General features: G+C 32.7%; 1 protein-coding gene across 1 annotated transcript; it reads right to left on the reverse strand.

Annotated features, from left to right (window-relative positions):
* Positions 1 to 1,718: 1,718 nt before the first annotated feature.
* Positions 1,719 to 12,270, reverse strand: LOC129228132 (A disintegrin and metalloproteinase with thrombospondin motifs like). Its single transcript, XM_054862779.1, has 6 exons — positions 12,135 to 12,270; positions 9,266 to 9,392; positions 6,614 to 6,778; positions 5,748 to 5,874; positions 3,698 to 3,802; positions 1,719 to 2,291 (listed from the first exon to the last, which is right to left on the reverse strand). The coding sequence occupies exons 1-6, from the start codon at positions 12,253 to 12,255 to the stop codon at positions 2,034 to 2,036; spliced, it is 903 nt and encodes a 300-aa protein (XP_054718754.1). The 5' UTR covers positions 12,256 to 12,270; the 3' UTR covers positions 1,719 to 2,033.
* Between the last annotated feature and the right edge of the window lie 304 nt (positions 12,271 to 12,574).

Here is a 12,574-nt window from a genome sequence, read left to right on the forward strand (position 1 = left end):
GTCGGTCACTCTGAAGCTCTACCAGGGCACGGAAGTCAACTGATTTTGGGGTAAATAAATCGTAGTCATTTTCTCTCTGACTCAGCAGTTGTGATTGACTTGATCCTGATAAATGTCTTTTAGTTATTTTGTCAGAGTAACTCAATCTGATTTGTCTCAATTTCGTACAAATACAAACAATGCATCCATTACTATTTATATATGCACATATATATATTTAAAAACATATTCCAACATTTTTATAAAATGTCTTTAAAATTCATTGTCTTTTCAGTTCATACTAGGCACTTTTATTTTTATCTTCGCTATATCACAGCACAAAATGCTTCACCGAGAGCTGTTCATTCAATGTAGTCTTGAATAATGATACCAAGTATATCACAGTGTATTACGCGATTATGAACGTTATCTTTCCGAACACGCACACATATTAAAATAAAATTTATGACTTTTTGGTCGCTATAGTGCTCTCTATTTAGCAAATTGATCACTGTTTTGATCACTACTCAATTTAGAAGTGAAATGATGATTCTTTAAGAAATCTTTCTTTTTGTACAGTTTTTCTTAAATATATTTTGTACTATTTGTGTTATTTTCTTCCAAAAACGCGAACGATGAATCTCGGTGTGTGCAGCATCATAATGCTCCTGTTTCCAATCAGCTTCCAACTGTGAACTTCAATGTACTTGGAAAGACTTGGCTACTTGATGGCTGTTGCAATGAACAAATTTGCTGTTCAAAACTCGCCTGAAGTATTTTTTTTTCAATGAGATCAATTATCTAGGAAATTTTTCATACATTTCTTGTAAGTTCACTTTCTTTTCCTGAAATAATAAAACAAATTAGTACAGATTGTGCAGAAATAATTTTCTTACATATTAAGTTATTTAAATGTAGAAGTATCCTGTGCTGCAAAAACTTAATGTAAAGTTTATACAAACATTTGTAAAATCTATAAAATGTAATAAAAGTGCTGATGGCTATTCATTGATAGTGATGGCATATTAAAGAATGGATGCTACCCAGCCAATCTCTGAACAATAACCTAGATCTGCAAGAAATATTATTATGCTACCCCCACAAATTGTAAATGGTGTTTAGTATATGGGAATGACTAATCGTGGCAACAAAATACATATCCACAAATTGTGTGAGAACGTCTATAAAACTTTCTATATAATTTTTAAGGTTGTCAATAAAATCTATTGAATCTCTCTCTCTATTTAAGTTTTATGAATAACCATAAAAGTAACTGTTTATTTTGTCTAGATCAATAGAATTTGAGGAGAAAGATTAAAAGAAAAAAAATGGTGGTAACATCTGTGATTAAATTTACACCCGAGTCAAATTTTTTGTTAAAAATTTTATGATTAATTATCATTAATGATTTTTCAAAGTATTAGTAAATTTCACAAAACTAATCTTTTATTTCTGAAAAAAAAAAAAAAAAAACCTTATTCGTAAAAAAAAAAAGGTGTGAAGATTATACCAGCAATAATTGCTGTGGTAAAAATTAATTACAATCATTGCTTATTGCCACAAAATGTACCCAGTTGTATAAGCGGAATTTTCTGCTGGGTTGGTTCATAAGTCCCAGCATGTATGCAGAGAGGGATAGGAAAATGTTTAGTAAATTTTAAAAGGCAGTTAGAAGGCATGATAACAAGTAAGAATCATGCAGGAACATTTGTTCGCAACCGCAATGCTAATGTGTTGTATACAAGGCAACACTGCAATCTGCGAAACAATTGACAAATTTATTGCACTTGGTTATAAGCCGTATTACAACTTCATTATATTTACAGTGTAATAAACTAAAACAATTAAAAGATTTATAATATGGATGAAAGCCAAGAATTCTGGGGGATGTACCCTCAATAATCCCCTTGTTGATCATCTAAATGTACCTGTTAAATTAATATTGCAATTGAAAGTTTAAATTCATGTGATATGGGTCAAAAAATTCTGGAGTGAAGTATTAAGGGCTGCACTTATATTTTTTGTTGTCAAGTTTGGTTATATTTTTCTGGTTATCACTTCTTACTACGAATTCTTGTGGAGATGCTTTTTTCAGAATCCTTCAAGGAGATACTCCTAGTCGGACGTCTGATTGGTCTCCTGTTCCTGAATCGTCGGACAGGAGCGGCTAGTGATGTGACTGGCAAGTTAGTGACATATTCCACATCATGTCTATCCATTCGTTCCTCGGCTTCGACGTACGTCTCAGTCACATGACTATAGTCGGGAATAATATTTTCGATTTCTGCAAGGCACCTTCCATTCTTGCAAACCTAGAAAATAACATTTATGTTGTCAAATTCATTTATAATCAGCTAAAAAAAAATTTGTAATGGAAATAAATTTGTTGGTCATAAGGATTGAATTTCTTCTCTTTAATTTTGTTAAAAAATAAAAAAAATCTGAATGAAACTTTTGATTTACAAAAAGATTTTGTACCGTTGAGCATTTTCAGCATTAAGAAAGAGGAAACAAGTAATTTTTATCACTTTATTTTTATGACCTTTAACTGTTCTTTTTTTTTTCAATTTTTCGTATTTAATCTCGGCTACCAAGTCGAAGTCATACTGATTCAAGGGTAAACGAAAGGCGTCATAGTCAAGGAGTTAAAAGCTGTAAAATTCCAAAAATCGGACAAAGAGTCTGAGTCAGTCATTTTCCCCCCGAGCCTGCATTTCTACCATAGATGTCAAATCAGAGTCGGAGTTGTGGAGTCGGACTCAAGCAATTTTGGGGAAAAGGAGTCAAAGTCAAAAGCTCTAAAACTCCAGGAGTCGAGGTCAGAATTGATAATTTTCCCTCCAACTCCTGTCCAACCCTGCTTGACATTGCTCGCTGTATGTGCAATTTAATTTTTAGTAAATTTAAGGTTAAACCCCTGGGCTTAAAAGAACACATATCGCTCATTCCTTTAAAAAACGTTACATCTCAAATATTAACAATATTGAGCTATGCCTTTTTTTGAACTGCCATGAATGAGTAGCATATCTCTGCAAGACCTGCGTTTCTATAACTTAATATTTTGCCGTTGGAAAGCTAAAGTGTCGTATCTGCATTTTCTGGTATTTTCGGAATGTTCTTTTCAAGAATGTCTTGGTTGGAGCTTGGTACATTAGGTATGAAACATCTGTGTCGTTAAGTGAAAGATGCTGTTCCAAAAACAGTATTGCACACAAGCAAAAAAAAGAGCATTTATCATTCTTATTTTTTAATCAAGAACGCACTTTTTGCATTTATGTCAGTATTGTAAGAGAACAATTAGTAACAATAATGACGTATTTTGAGATACTTTAAATCTTTGAAATTTTGTGCAAGAGCGTCATAATAAAAACGCAACTTTTTACACTTCTTCATGACACAGAAAAGATACACCAGATTTTCTTGAAAAAAGACCTTATACGTAAGAAAAAGCTCAATCAGTGGCTTGAAGTATAGTTTTACTACATGATATCTGACTTTTACAATTTTAAAATCGCTCTCGTGAAAAATCACGTTTTTTGAGATATGACGTTGTTAAAAGGAGTGAGCGATATTTCTCTGTCTCACTCTTTCAGGCCGCCCTCATGCGCATGCTCCGACATGATGCTATGATATCTGGAGCATGTGCATGTGCGACTCATTTCCTAAAATGACATTTGTGAAAGGTCCATCAGTTATTTCATTTTTGAGGCATACTTACCTGTCCATCACCACAAGGAGATCCTTCAGCTGCAGGCCTATAAGACACACAATATCCTGATGCTGTGTCAAAGCAAAACAGTTGAGCACACACCCTTGCATCTTTCTGTTGGAAGAAAATTATTTCTTCAGTGGAAATTGTGCGAAATCTCAGGCTTAGTAAATGAATAAAGTTATTTTGGCAATCAGGTTTGAATAGATATTATTGATATTGATGTGATAAATGTGGCAAAGCAATTAACGAAGCTTTTGTGGAATATGTAACAGTATTCTAAATGCATTAAACTAGATCTTTTATTGAGTCATATCCAGTTATAACCTAAAACCAGAAGCTAATTTAGTATTATGTCGAAATTTCATCATTAATAAGGAGATGGATTATTTGATGATCTATGTTTTGGTGTTATACCTGTATTTTACGCTAATATTTTTTCTCAATTTAATACAGATTTCAGGTGTTTTGTTTTTTTGCAAATATGAAAATCCTATTGTCGAATCGAAGACAAACAAATGATCTGATGCAGTTACTTGCGCGTAAATGAGTAGGATTCCAAAACCAAGAAGGTTTTGATTGATAAGCACATTTTAACGTATGTGCCCAATAATTTGCAGTAGCTTATTATCCCATGTGCTTTGCGTTAAAGGGTCCGGGACACAAAAATCGTCAAATTTTGCAATTTTTTTTATCATTAGAAAAATTACTCCGTTTTCATCTGCTTAAAAGGACGTTTGAACCTTGTTTCTATCTTAATTAGAACGAAAGATATAATTATTTTTGTTGCATGCAACTAACTAATGTGTATTTAACTTTAAAACTTTAAACGCGTTTTTCTCGATGATTCAATTTTTCCCGATTTCATGCATCCAAACTCTTATAAGTCAGGAACCGATAGAGATAAAGTAATGAAATTTGGAGCATATCTTTTTCGAACAGTTTACTTTAATTTTTAATCGGCGAATTTGATAAAAACGTTTACTGCAAAAAATATGATTTTTTTAAAAAAAGTATCTTTGAATTTTTCGAAATTTCTCTTCAAATATTTTCTATTTTTTACTGAATCAATATTTTAAAAATCGCCGAATAAAAATTAAAGCTTAGATACTTGTGCATAATTTTTTGAAAAAAAAAAAATTGAAAATTGACCAAGAATATTTTGAGCTATAGCAATTTAAATCAACCCCATTTCAAAAAAAAAAAAAAAGAAAAAAAAATTAAATTTAAATAATTTTTTTTTAGTATTTATGTTATGATTTTGCTTATTAAATAGCTCGTGAATCAGTGCAAAAAATTTCAAAACTCTAAAGTATTTAATAAAAATTTTTTCCAAATGTGACCCCCTTAAATCCAAAAACGTGTTTTGTGTGCATTAAATGTACAATTCCTGAAATTTGTTTATTATCTGTTTTTTAAGAATAGTGTTCAAATGCTTCTCATTCTTCTACCCGTACCTCGTTGTAGGCTCATAATTAATTATAGCGTGTCTTCTCGACAGCGTTGTTCTGTTCTCAAATTTGATCCGAATTTCGTATTCATGCTCTTTGCACATACATTTAAAACTCATTTTTTAAAAGTCGCAGTTCTTTCTCACTGTTCTGACGTCACACGTTACGTTCTCTGGTGCGGGTGCTCTAGACGTAGTGCAGAACATGAGCAAGCGCATGTGCAAGAAGCAGCTTAATGATTTTTTCAAACCAAGCCCTTATACTTGTTGTTACATACATATTCAACGCAACAAATTGAAAACAAAGAAGCTGGGTATTGGAATGTGTTGAATTAACCTCAGATATATTGAAATTGTTCGGTAGACCCATGACAGTTTAAAAATCCATCTAAAAGTGCCGGATAGGATGGGAGGTCAAAGTCGAGTTTGGTATTAAATTATATATTCTATTTTCAAATGAACTCAGTTAAAGGTTAATGAATGCATTTTAATTTTAACATTTTACTCTTTTCTCTTTAAACAGCCGCATTTATAACTAAACCAGTGCAAGACCATAAGTAATGTTTTTAAAGAAAATGGTTTTTACTTTTTGAGCTGTTAAACACTTACAAAACAAGCTGTTGTTCCTCTATCTCGTTTACATTGCTCGTCTAGAGATAGCATGGTACCAGGCAGCACTCGAACTAAGAGATCATTTTCATGAGGAAAGTTAAACAAACATGTTGCAGTCTCTCCGCTGAAACAAAAATCACATTAAGAGCCAAAGTGTTTTAAAACAATGTTCACAAAACATGTTGAAAACAGACAAAGCTGCAGTGTTTACAAAATAGTCACTTTAAAACACTTATTTACTGAAAGCGCAAGTGCAATCAATTTTGAGTTTTCTCCTAGGTAAACTACCGCGGTAATCATAAAGCTTCATAGTTAGCCATGCTCCTTCTTCTTGAGATTTATTTTAAATGATTAATTAAATACTAAGTATTAACTATTTAATGTTGGCAGGTTTAAAGTTGAAGGGTTTACAACTGCCTTAAGTTCGCAAACAGTCAAAATAAGCTACTGGTTTGAAACTTTTCGCTTGGTGTTAATCGATTTCCATCTTTCTGTACTCGTAACTCTGAAATAAGTGAGGTAAAATTTCAAAATGATATACAGTAATATTAACTTAAAAAACAAAGTGTTCAATAATAGCAAAGCATTAAACGCAATTCTGGTTGAATTATTTGATTTGTTAAAAAATGTTAAAAGTAAGGTAAAACTGATGTTCTGTAACAATAGTATTAACCTTCTTCCAAGAGAATATTATCTGTTGGATATTAGCAAGAAGCGAAAACTTGTAACGTAACAGATGTTAAAGAATTTATTAGCTTGTTAATTGTGTAGAAGAAAGAAGAAAAACTTGAGGACTTTCAACAGACCAATGGCAAAGCTAATTGCGATCAGTCCGCCTGGTGGTTGCTCAGTTTATAACCTACTTAAGGAAGTGTTTAAATTGTTCTACGCTGCACGACGACCACTTGAATCCTCGTTCGGTGTGTCTCAAGTCGCTCATGATGAAACCATCTTCCCATGGACAATGGGTTGCACCAGGGCCGCCGAGGTAGCTGGGTGGAGGTGATCCATCGTGTACGCAGCCCAGTCTATGAAAATTCAAAAAGTAATTCAATGCAGTTAAAAATATAAGAACGTAATTGTTCATAATTTCTTTTCAACCCATAGAGAACCATAAGCTGTTAGAGTATTGAAGTTTGATGTTGTTCTAATAATTGTTTTTAAAGTACATTTTGTAAACAATAATTTTTTTTTTTCTAAAATTCTAATTGCTGAATAACATAAGAAAATATAATTTCCTAATTATTTTTTTCTATTATTCATAAAATAAGCTTGAACTTAAGAGAGTGTATCCCACACTAGTCTTTAAAGGGTAAATCCCTGTTATATTGTACTTTAATTAAATTTTTCTTGCCTCCTTAAAAGCTATTAATTGGCTTTACTCCAGTCAGATTTTGATTTGAAGAGACTTGACCTTAAGAATCGATTTCTAGAGAGCTCATTCTTCGTAAGGAGATCAAATAGAAAGAAAAGAAATTGCTATATTTACAGACTTGGTACAGTGTTGTAATACAGTCGAACCTGCTTTGAATATCTCAAAAATCTCTCTTGGTCGAAATTTTTCAAGTTCCCTGCATTTATGGCGTAAATCCAATGTTTTCCCCATGTTTATCGCGAGTGATCTTTTTCAAAAGTATACATCTCGAACTTCGACTACACACTATAAAAACGATTCAGAAACGTTTCTGGAAAATGATAGGCAGCTGATGTGCCCAATTTCAACTAGTAACACCTCTGTTACAAAAACCAGGAACATTTTCCGATAAAAATCAAAAACCTTTCTAAAATATTGGGAAATCTCCCCTGTTAAAGCCAGTCGCGAATCTTCTAGAAAAATGAAACAGGTTATATGTATTTGATTAGAATCTTCCTTATTTCTCAACAAAGCTCCAGAAGCATTACAGCAATTATGGCCAAAGCTACGCGAAAATTGAAAGCAAGAACCAAGCATGCTCCTTGCCTGCAATTCCTTCCTCGCAAAAAGCTGAAGCTATCCAGTGACTTATTTGCTCTTATTAGGAGTCTATGTCAATCCGGACGGGCTGTTATCAAACTGAAGCCGATACACTTAATAAACAAGCTCAGCCAATCTTTAAACTGGTAGCAAAATTATTCTTCACACCAGTGAAATGTCTGCATTCGTGCATCTTTTAGCAATTCAGGAACTTTTTTTTGCGAAGATACTTGATTTTGCGGGGAAATAGGTGAAAACCTCTGAAATCCTGAAACGTTCCGTGGAAATAACCAGTAACGTTTCGGAATTTTTTTACAGTGCACTATCTTATTTAAATTTGATCAATAGTAGAACTTGGGGGAAAAAAGCGTTTTTTTTTTCTAGTATTGGCAGTCATCTGCTCTTTAAAGGCTTGTGAGACATTTAGTCGAAGGAAAACTAGATGTACAAGCATCAAGTTTTCTAGAAATTCCACCCACTTGGAAACTAGGGGAAGAGAACATTTTTGAATAGTGAAAACGTTTTAATTTAAAGTCATTGAGAATAGTTAACTTGTTGTGTTCAATGGGTTTATGCTCTTCTGAAGTTTAAATGATTTCTTTTGGGGGAAAAAGTAAAAATACCAATATTTTTAACGAAAATCATTGAAAGTTTGCATTATAAGGTGTGCATAAACTTGCTATATGTATAGTCATTACAATTAGTAAAAGCTGTAATGCCAACATATCATACCGTAAAATGTTCAACAATATCAATGCAAAAGTTTTTATAAAGTCTTTAATTTTGTTCCAATTGTTTATTTTCATAACTTTTCTCAAAACTTCCGTATCTTGAATTTTTCTTTGGTTTGCAAAATTCGAGATAGACTTGTTCGACTGTATGTTATTAAAGCCCTAGATCGTAGTTTAAGGAGCGACTCGTCCGTCATCTTGGTGTCAAACGATGCTTTCCTCTGTGTCTGCTCGGTGAAGTAGCGTGTTTTGCATCTTGAATGTGGTGGTTCTTGATTTTGAATCAACATGGAGTTAATAAGAAACCACAATCATGAAGCAAAATACGCTACTTCACCATAACTGACAGAGAAGAAAACATTATTTATCTCCAAGATAGCGGAAGTGTCGCTACTTAAGCCACGGTTCAGGGATTTATATGATTATATGTTATTGGCGAGAAATTCGTACATTCCTGTTGTTGTTGTCGTTGTATTGTCCATGATGTGCAAAGAAAAGCACTAGATTACTCCGAAGTTGTCGAAGACAGCCCCGGCGACCTCCACAGCCTTTTTCGAAAAAATCAATCATTCGTACATTTCTGAAATAGCTCAATTGCAAACTATGGGCATTTCTAACGAGTGTGTTCTGAATACCGTGTTTAGATATGCAATAACTTTTGAGGAGTTTATTCCGTTTAAACAGGTCCCGAACTAAATTCATCCCCCATATTCACCACTACTGAGTAGGAAAACTGTTCTGAATTTAAACTGAAGATATTTGAGCGTAAAAATTATCACGTAGAAATTAAAACTAAATTGTAAATATTAATTCAAAACGCTCATACTTACAAGTGACCAATTTCATGAGCAGCTACAATTATCCCGCTGAAACCACCACTGTCTTCAATAATGGCAACACTGTTGACTTTCTCCAAACGCTTGTTTACTACGCATGCTCCACCAACATAAGCAAAACCTACAAAATAAAAGCACATAATGTTCAAATGTAAAAAAAGATATGTTTTCCTAAATGATGAAATAACAGCAAGAAGCAATGGGGTTGTTCCTATCAGTCAAAAGTACTACTTTTAGTCACTGAAGTTGATTGAATGAGCAAAAGAAATTACATGGAGCGAGGAAAAACTTTTATTTTCAAAACGTTTAATTTTTAATTAATTTTTAAACTGTCCGATTTTTCAAACAAAGCCTGGTTTTCATGACGTCACAAGTGATAAACTTTGGAGCGCATTTCCACTGGAGCGCTGAATGCTTGCTTGCTGTATACCGTGTTTCCAGATTATGATAATTGGGAAGCGAATTAAATATTACGCTATGCGCTTGCTATCAACCATATCGTTGCCCGTATATGTGAGTAAAGAAGCGAATTAAATATTGCGCTCTGAGCTAATGGCATCAGGGAATGGCATTTCATCACTTGTGATGTCATATGCAGAAGCGTAATAAATGAAATGGAATCTGCGCAACGATTAAAATAATTGAAAAAAAAAATTAAACCTTGTCAAATTATTTTAAAAATGGTGCAATGCTGTGTTTTTAATCATGCTCTTTCAGAAAAAAATACTTTTAAAATTTCGGCAACGTCCCATTGAGGCAGAGACACCCGGTTGGGAGGACACTGTGACCTTCCTAGAAATTCTTAATTCGTAATATTTGTCTGACGATTCGACAAATTTGAATACTATTTTTAAATGTCCGAATGTTTATTTTCAATAGATATATATTCATGTGCGCATACCAGTGTTTGGTCACTCGGCTATATTAGGAGTTCCATTTGGCAAATTAAGAATTTTCGCTCTCCCGAAAATGTAAGTCTGATTGGAGGATATAAGTGATAGAACCCAACGAAATTTTTAAAAGTTCAATCTAAGGTAATTAAAAGAAACTTCAAGGAGAGAGAAAGAGATTTCTTTACCTTTCATTACATTGAAGGGAATCTGGGGAAAAAGAATAATAATAACTGTGATGTAACCAATGTCTTTAAACATTAAAACGATGATGATGTTCCAAAATTTTAGTTTAAGATAACTCTCTTTATAACCGCATCAATAAAAATTATATACTTACTTATTCTACTTCTTCACTCTTCTCTTAATATTGTACTTTGGAAAACTGTTTATTTATAATGTGTAGATACAAACCCACTGAAATAACGTCAAAATAGTTCTCCTACCTTTCGTACTGATTATTTACAGATTTTAAATTTTGACACTTACATGCCTTTGACTGAATTGATTGAGATATTTTTCTTAAAACTTGGATGTGTGCTGATAGATCAAAATTTTGCAAATTTGTTGAGCTATTATACAGGGTGTTCCATTTTAACCTGCAAGACCTTTATTTTCCCAACCGTTAGTCCTAGATGTATACTTCTAATATTTGCGAAAATGTTCAAAATCAGATGCAGAGTTATGATATTGAAAGTTTGAAGTAAAAACTAAAATGACTCAAAAAATACAAAACTTAGCTTTTTATACGGGCCCTAGGTCCCCAAGCTCATATTTAGGGAAATAATCTCCGTTGAAAAATAATTACAACACGAAAAGTTTGAAAACAATACGACCAATATTCACCGAGCTATGAAACGCAGGGTTTTGTAACTTACACGACTTTTCACTCGCTGTCAACAACACCTTTTGGGGGAAAATATAGCAGTTAACAAGTGTTAAAATTATATTTGTGTATAGTGTGGGTTTTCAAATTGTTCGAGTTTTGTAGTGCATTTTTGTGTATCCTGACATAACATTTGCATTTATTTTTGAATAGCAATGAAAAATATAAAAATTTTGTTTTACTTACTTTGACGACCTGTCATTCTTCTGAAAGGGCGATAAGTTCCAATCTCATCTTCTGTATGGTAAAACTTTGAACTGGAATATCTCCTTGAGTTTTGGTCGCATAAATGTCAAGTTTTTTTTTGTGTCAATAATATTTTTCAATGGAGATTCTTTCCCTAAATATAAGTTGGGGAACCTAGGGTCTGTATAAAAAGTTAAATTTCGTATTTTTTGACTCATTTTTATTTTTGCTTCAAATTTTCATATCTTCACTCTGCATCTGATTTTGAATATTTTTTCAGTTGGAAGTATACATCTTGGACTAACGGTTGCGAAAATAAAGGTCTTGCAGGTTAAAACGGAACACCCTGTATATTTTTGGATGATTAAACGATGAAAAAAAGTATATTATAGATGAATACCTTTGCTGTAATAGTATTATTGATGTAGCATCAAAATTTGAAAGAGCATTAATTTTTCAAAAAATCCTTGAAGTTCTTGAGATAAGTAAAAAAAAACTATGTCCAAAATAGGCTGAATTTCCAATGATTTTTAACATTTGAATCAAGATTCTGCGATCATTTTCTGCAGAAGCTTTTCAACTAAGTCAAAAAAGATCACGTGGCTCATATCCACCAATCACTAAAATAATAGAATGAAGCTGCGTGAGGTAAGTGTCAAAATAGGAACAATAATCATGATTTCTCAAAAAAAAAAAAAAAAAAAAGAAATAAAAAGAAAAAAAACTAAATTAATTAAAATAATTTTAAAAACATGTATGAATAAACAAAATAAAAAAAATATTGAAAAAAAAAAAGATTCTTTTCAAATTTCTTTTCAAATCAAGGCTTTAACAATGATGATTTTATCATTTGAGTTTTCTGCACAAAAAACTGAACTGATAAATTGACTAGTGGTTTTACCGGCTGTGCCTCGGTTACATCGTCCACCAGGGAACCTCCTTCTGCACATGTCCAGTTTAGTGATGACCACGGCAAGATCATACGTGGGTAGTCGATGCTCTCTATATAAATATTTCCCCATGTCTGTTAGAGCACCAGCTGCATCTACTGCGTCGGCGTTTGGAGGCCTTAAGCGATTTCTCTCTAAATATGGCGTTGCATCTCGATCCTGAAAGAATGCACAAGAGAAAAATTAAATGTAATCAAATATAATGAAAGAAATTTCATTCAGTTATATGGTTATATAATTATTTATTCAAAGTATTCAACAAAAAGAAATTACACAAATCTATTTAAAAACATCATACACAAGAAAATGAGAGGATATTGAAAGCGTTTTGTGATAACCTGAGATTTGCAATTTTTTTCATTAAGGGAATAAAACTCAAACTTTTGTTTCA

This window comes from Uloborus diversus, chromosome 8 (genome assembly GCF_026930045.1).
Source record: "Uloborus diversus isolate 005 chromosome 8, Udiv.v.3.1, whole genome shotgun sequence".
Taxonomy (NCBI): Eukaryota; Metazoa; Arthropoda; class Arachnida; order Araneae; family Uloboridae; genus Uloborus; species Uloborus diversus.

What these genes read in the sequence shown, in the direction of transcription:
- LOC129228132 (XM_054862779.1), bottom strand. Translation starts at nt 12,255, where the DNA reads ATGGGGAAATATTTATATAGAGAGCATCGACTACCCACGTATGATCTT. An exon ending in GCTCATGAAATTGGTCACTT is followed by an intron (nt 6,779 to 9,265) that starts GTAAGTATGAGC and finishes GAATTTTCATAG; the next exon opens with ACTGGGCTGCGTACACGATG. An exon ending in CAATTTAAACACTTCCTTAA is followed by an intron (nt 5,875 to 6,613) that starts GTAGGTTATAAA and finishes TTTTTGTTTCAG; the next exon opens with CGGAGAGACTGCAACATGTT.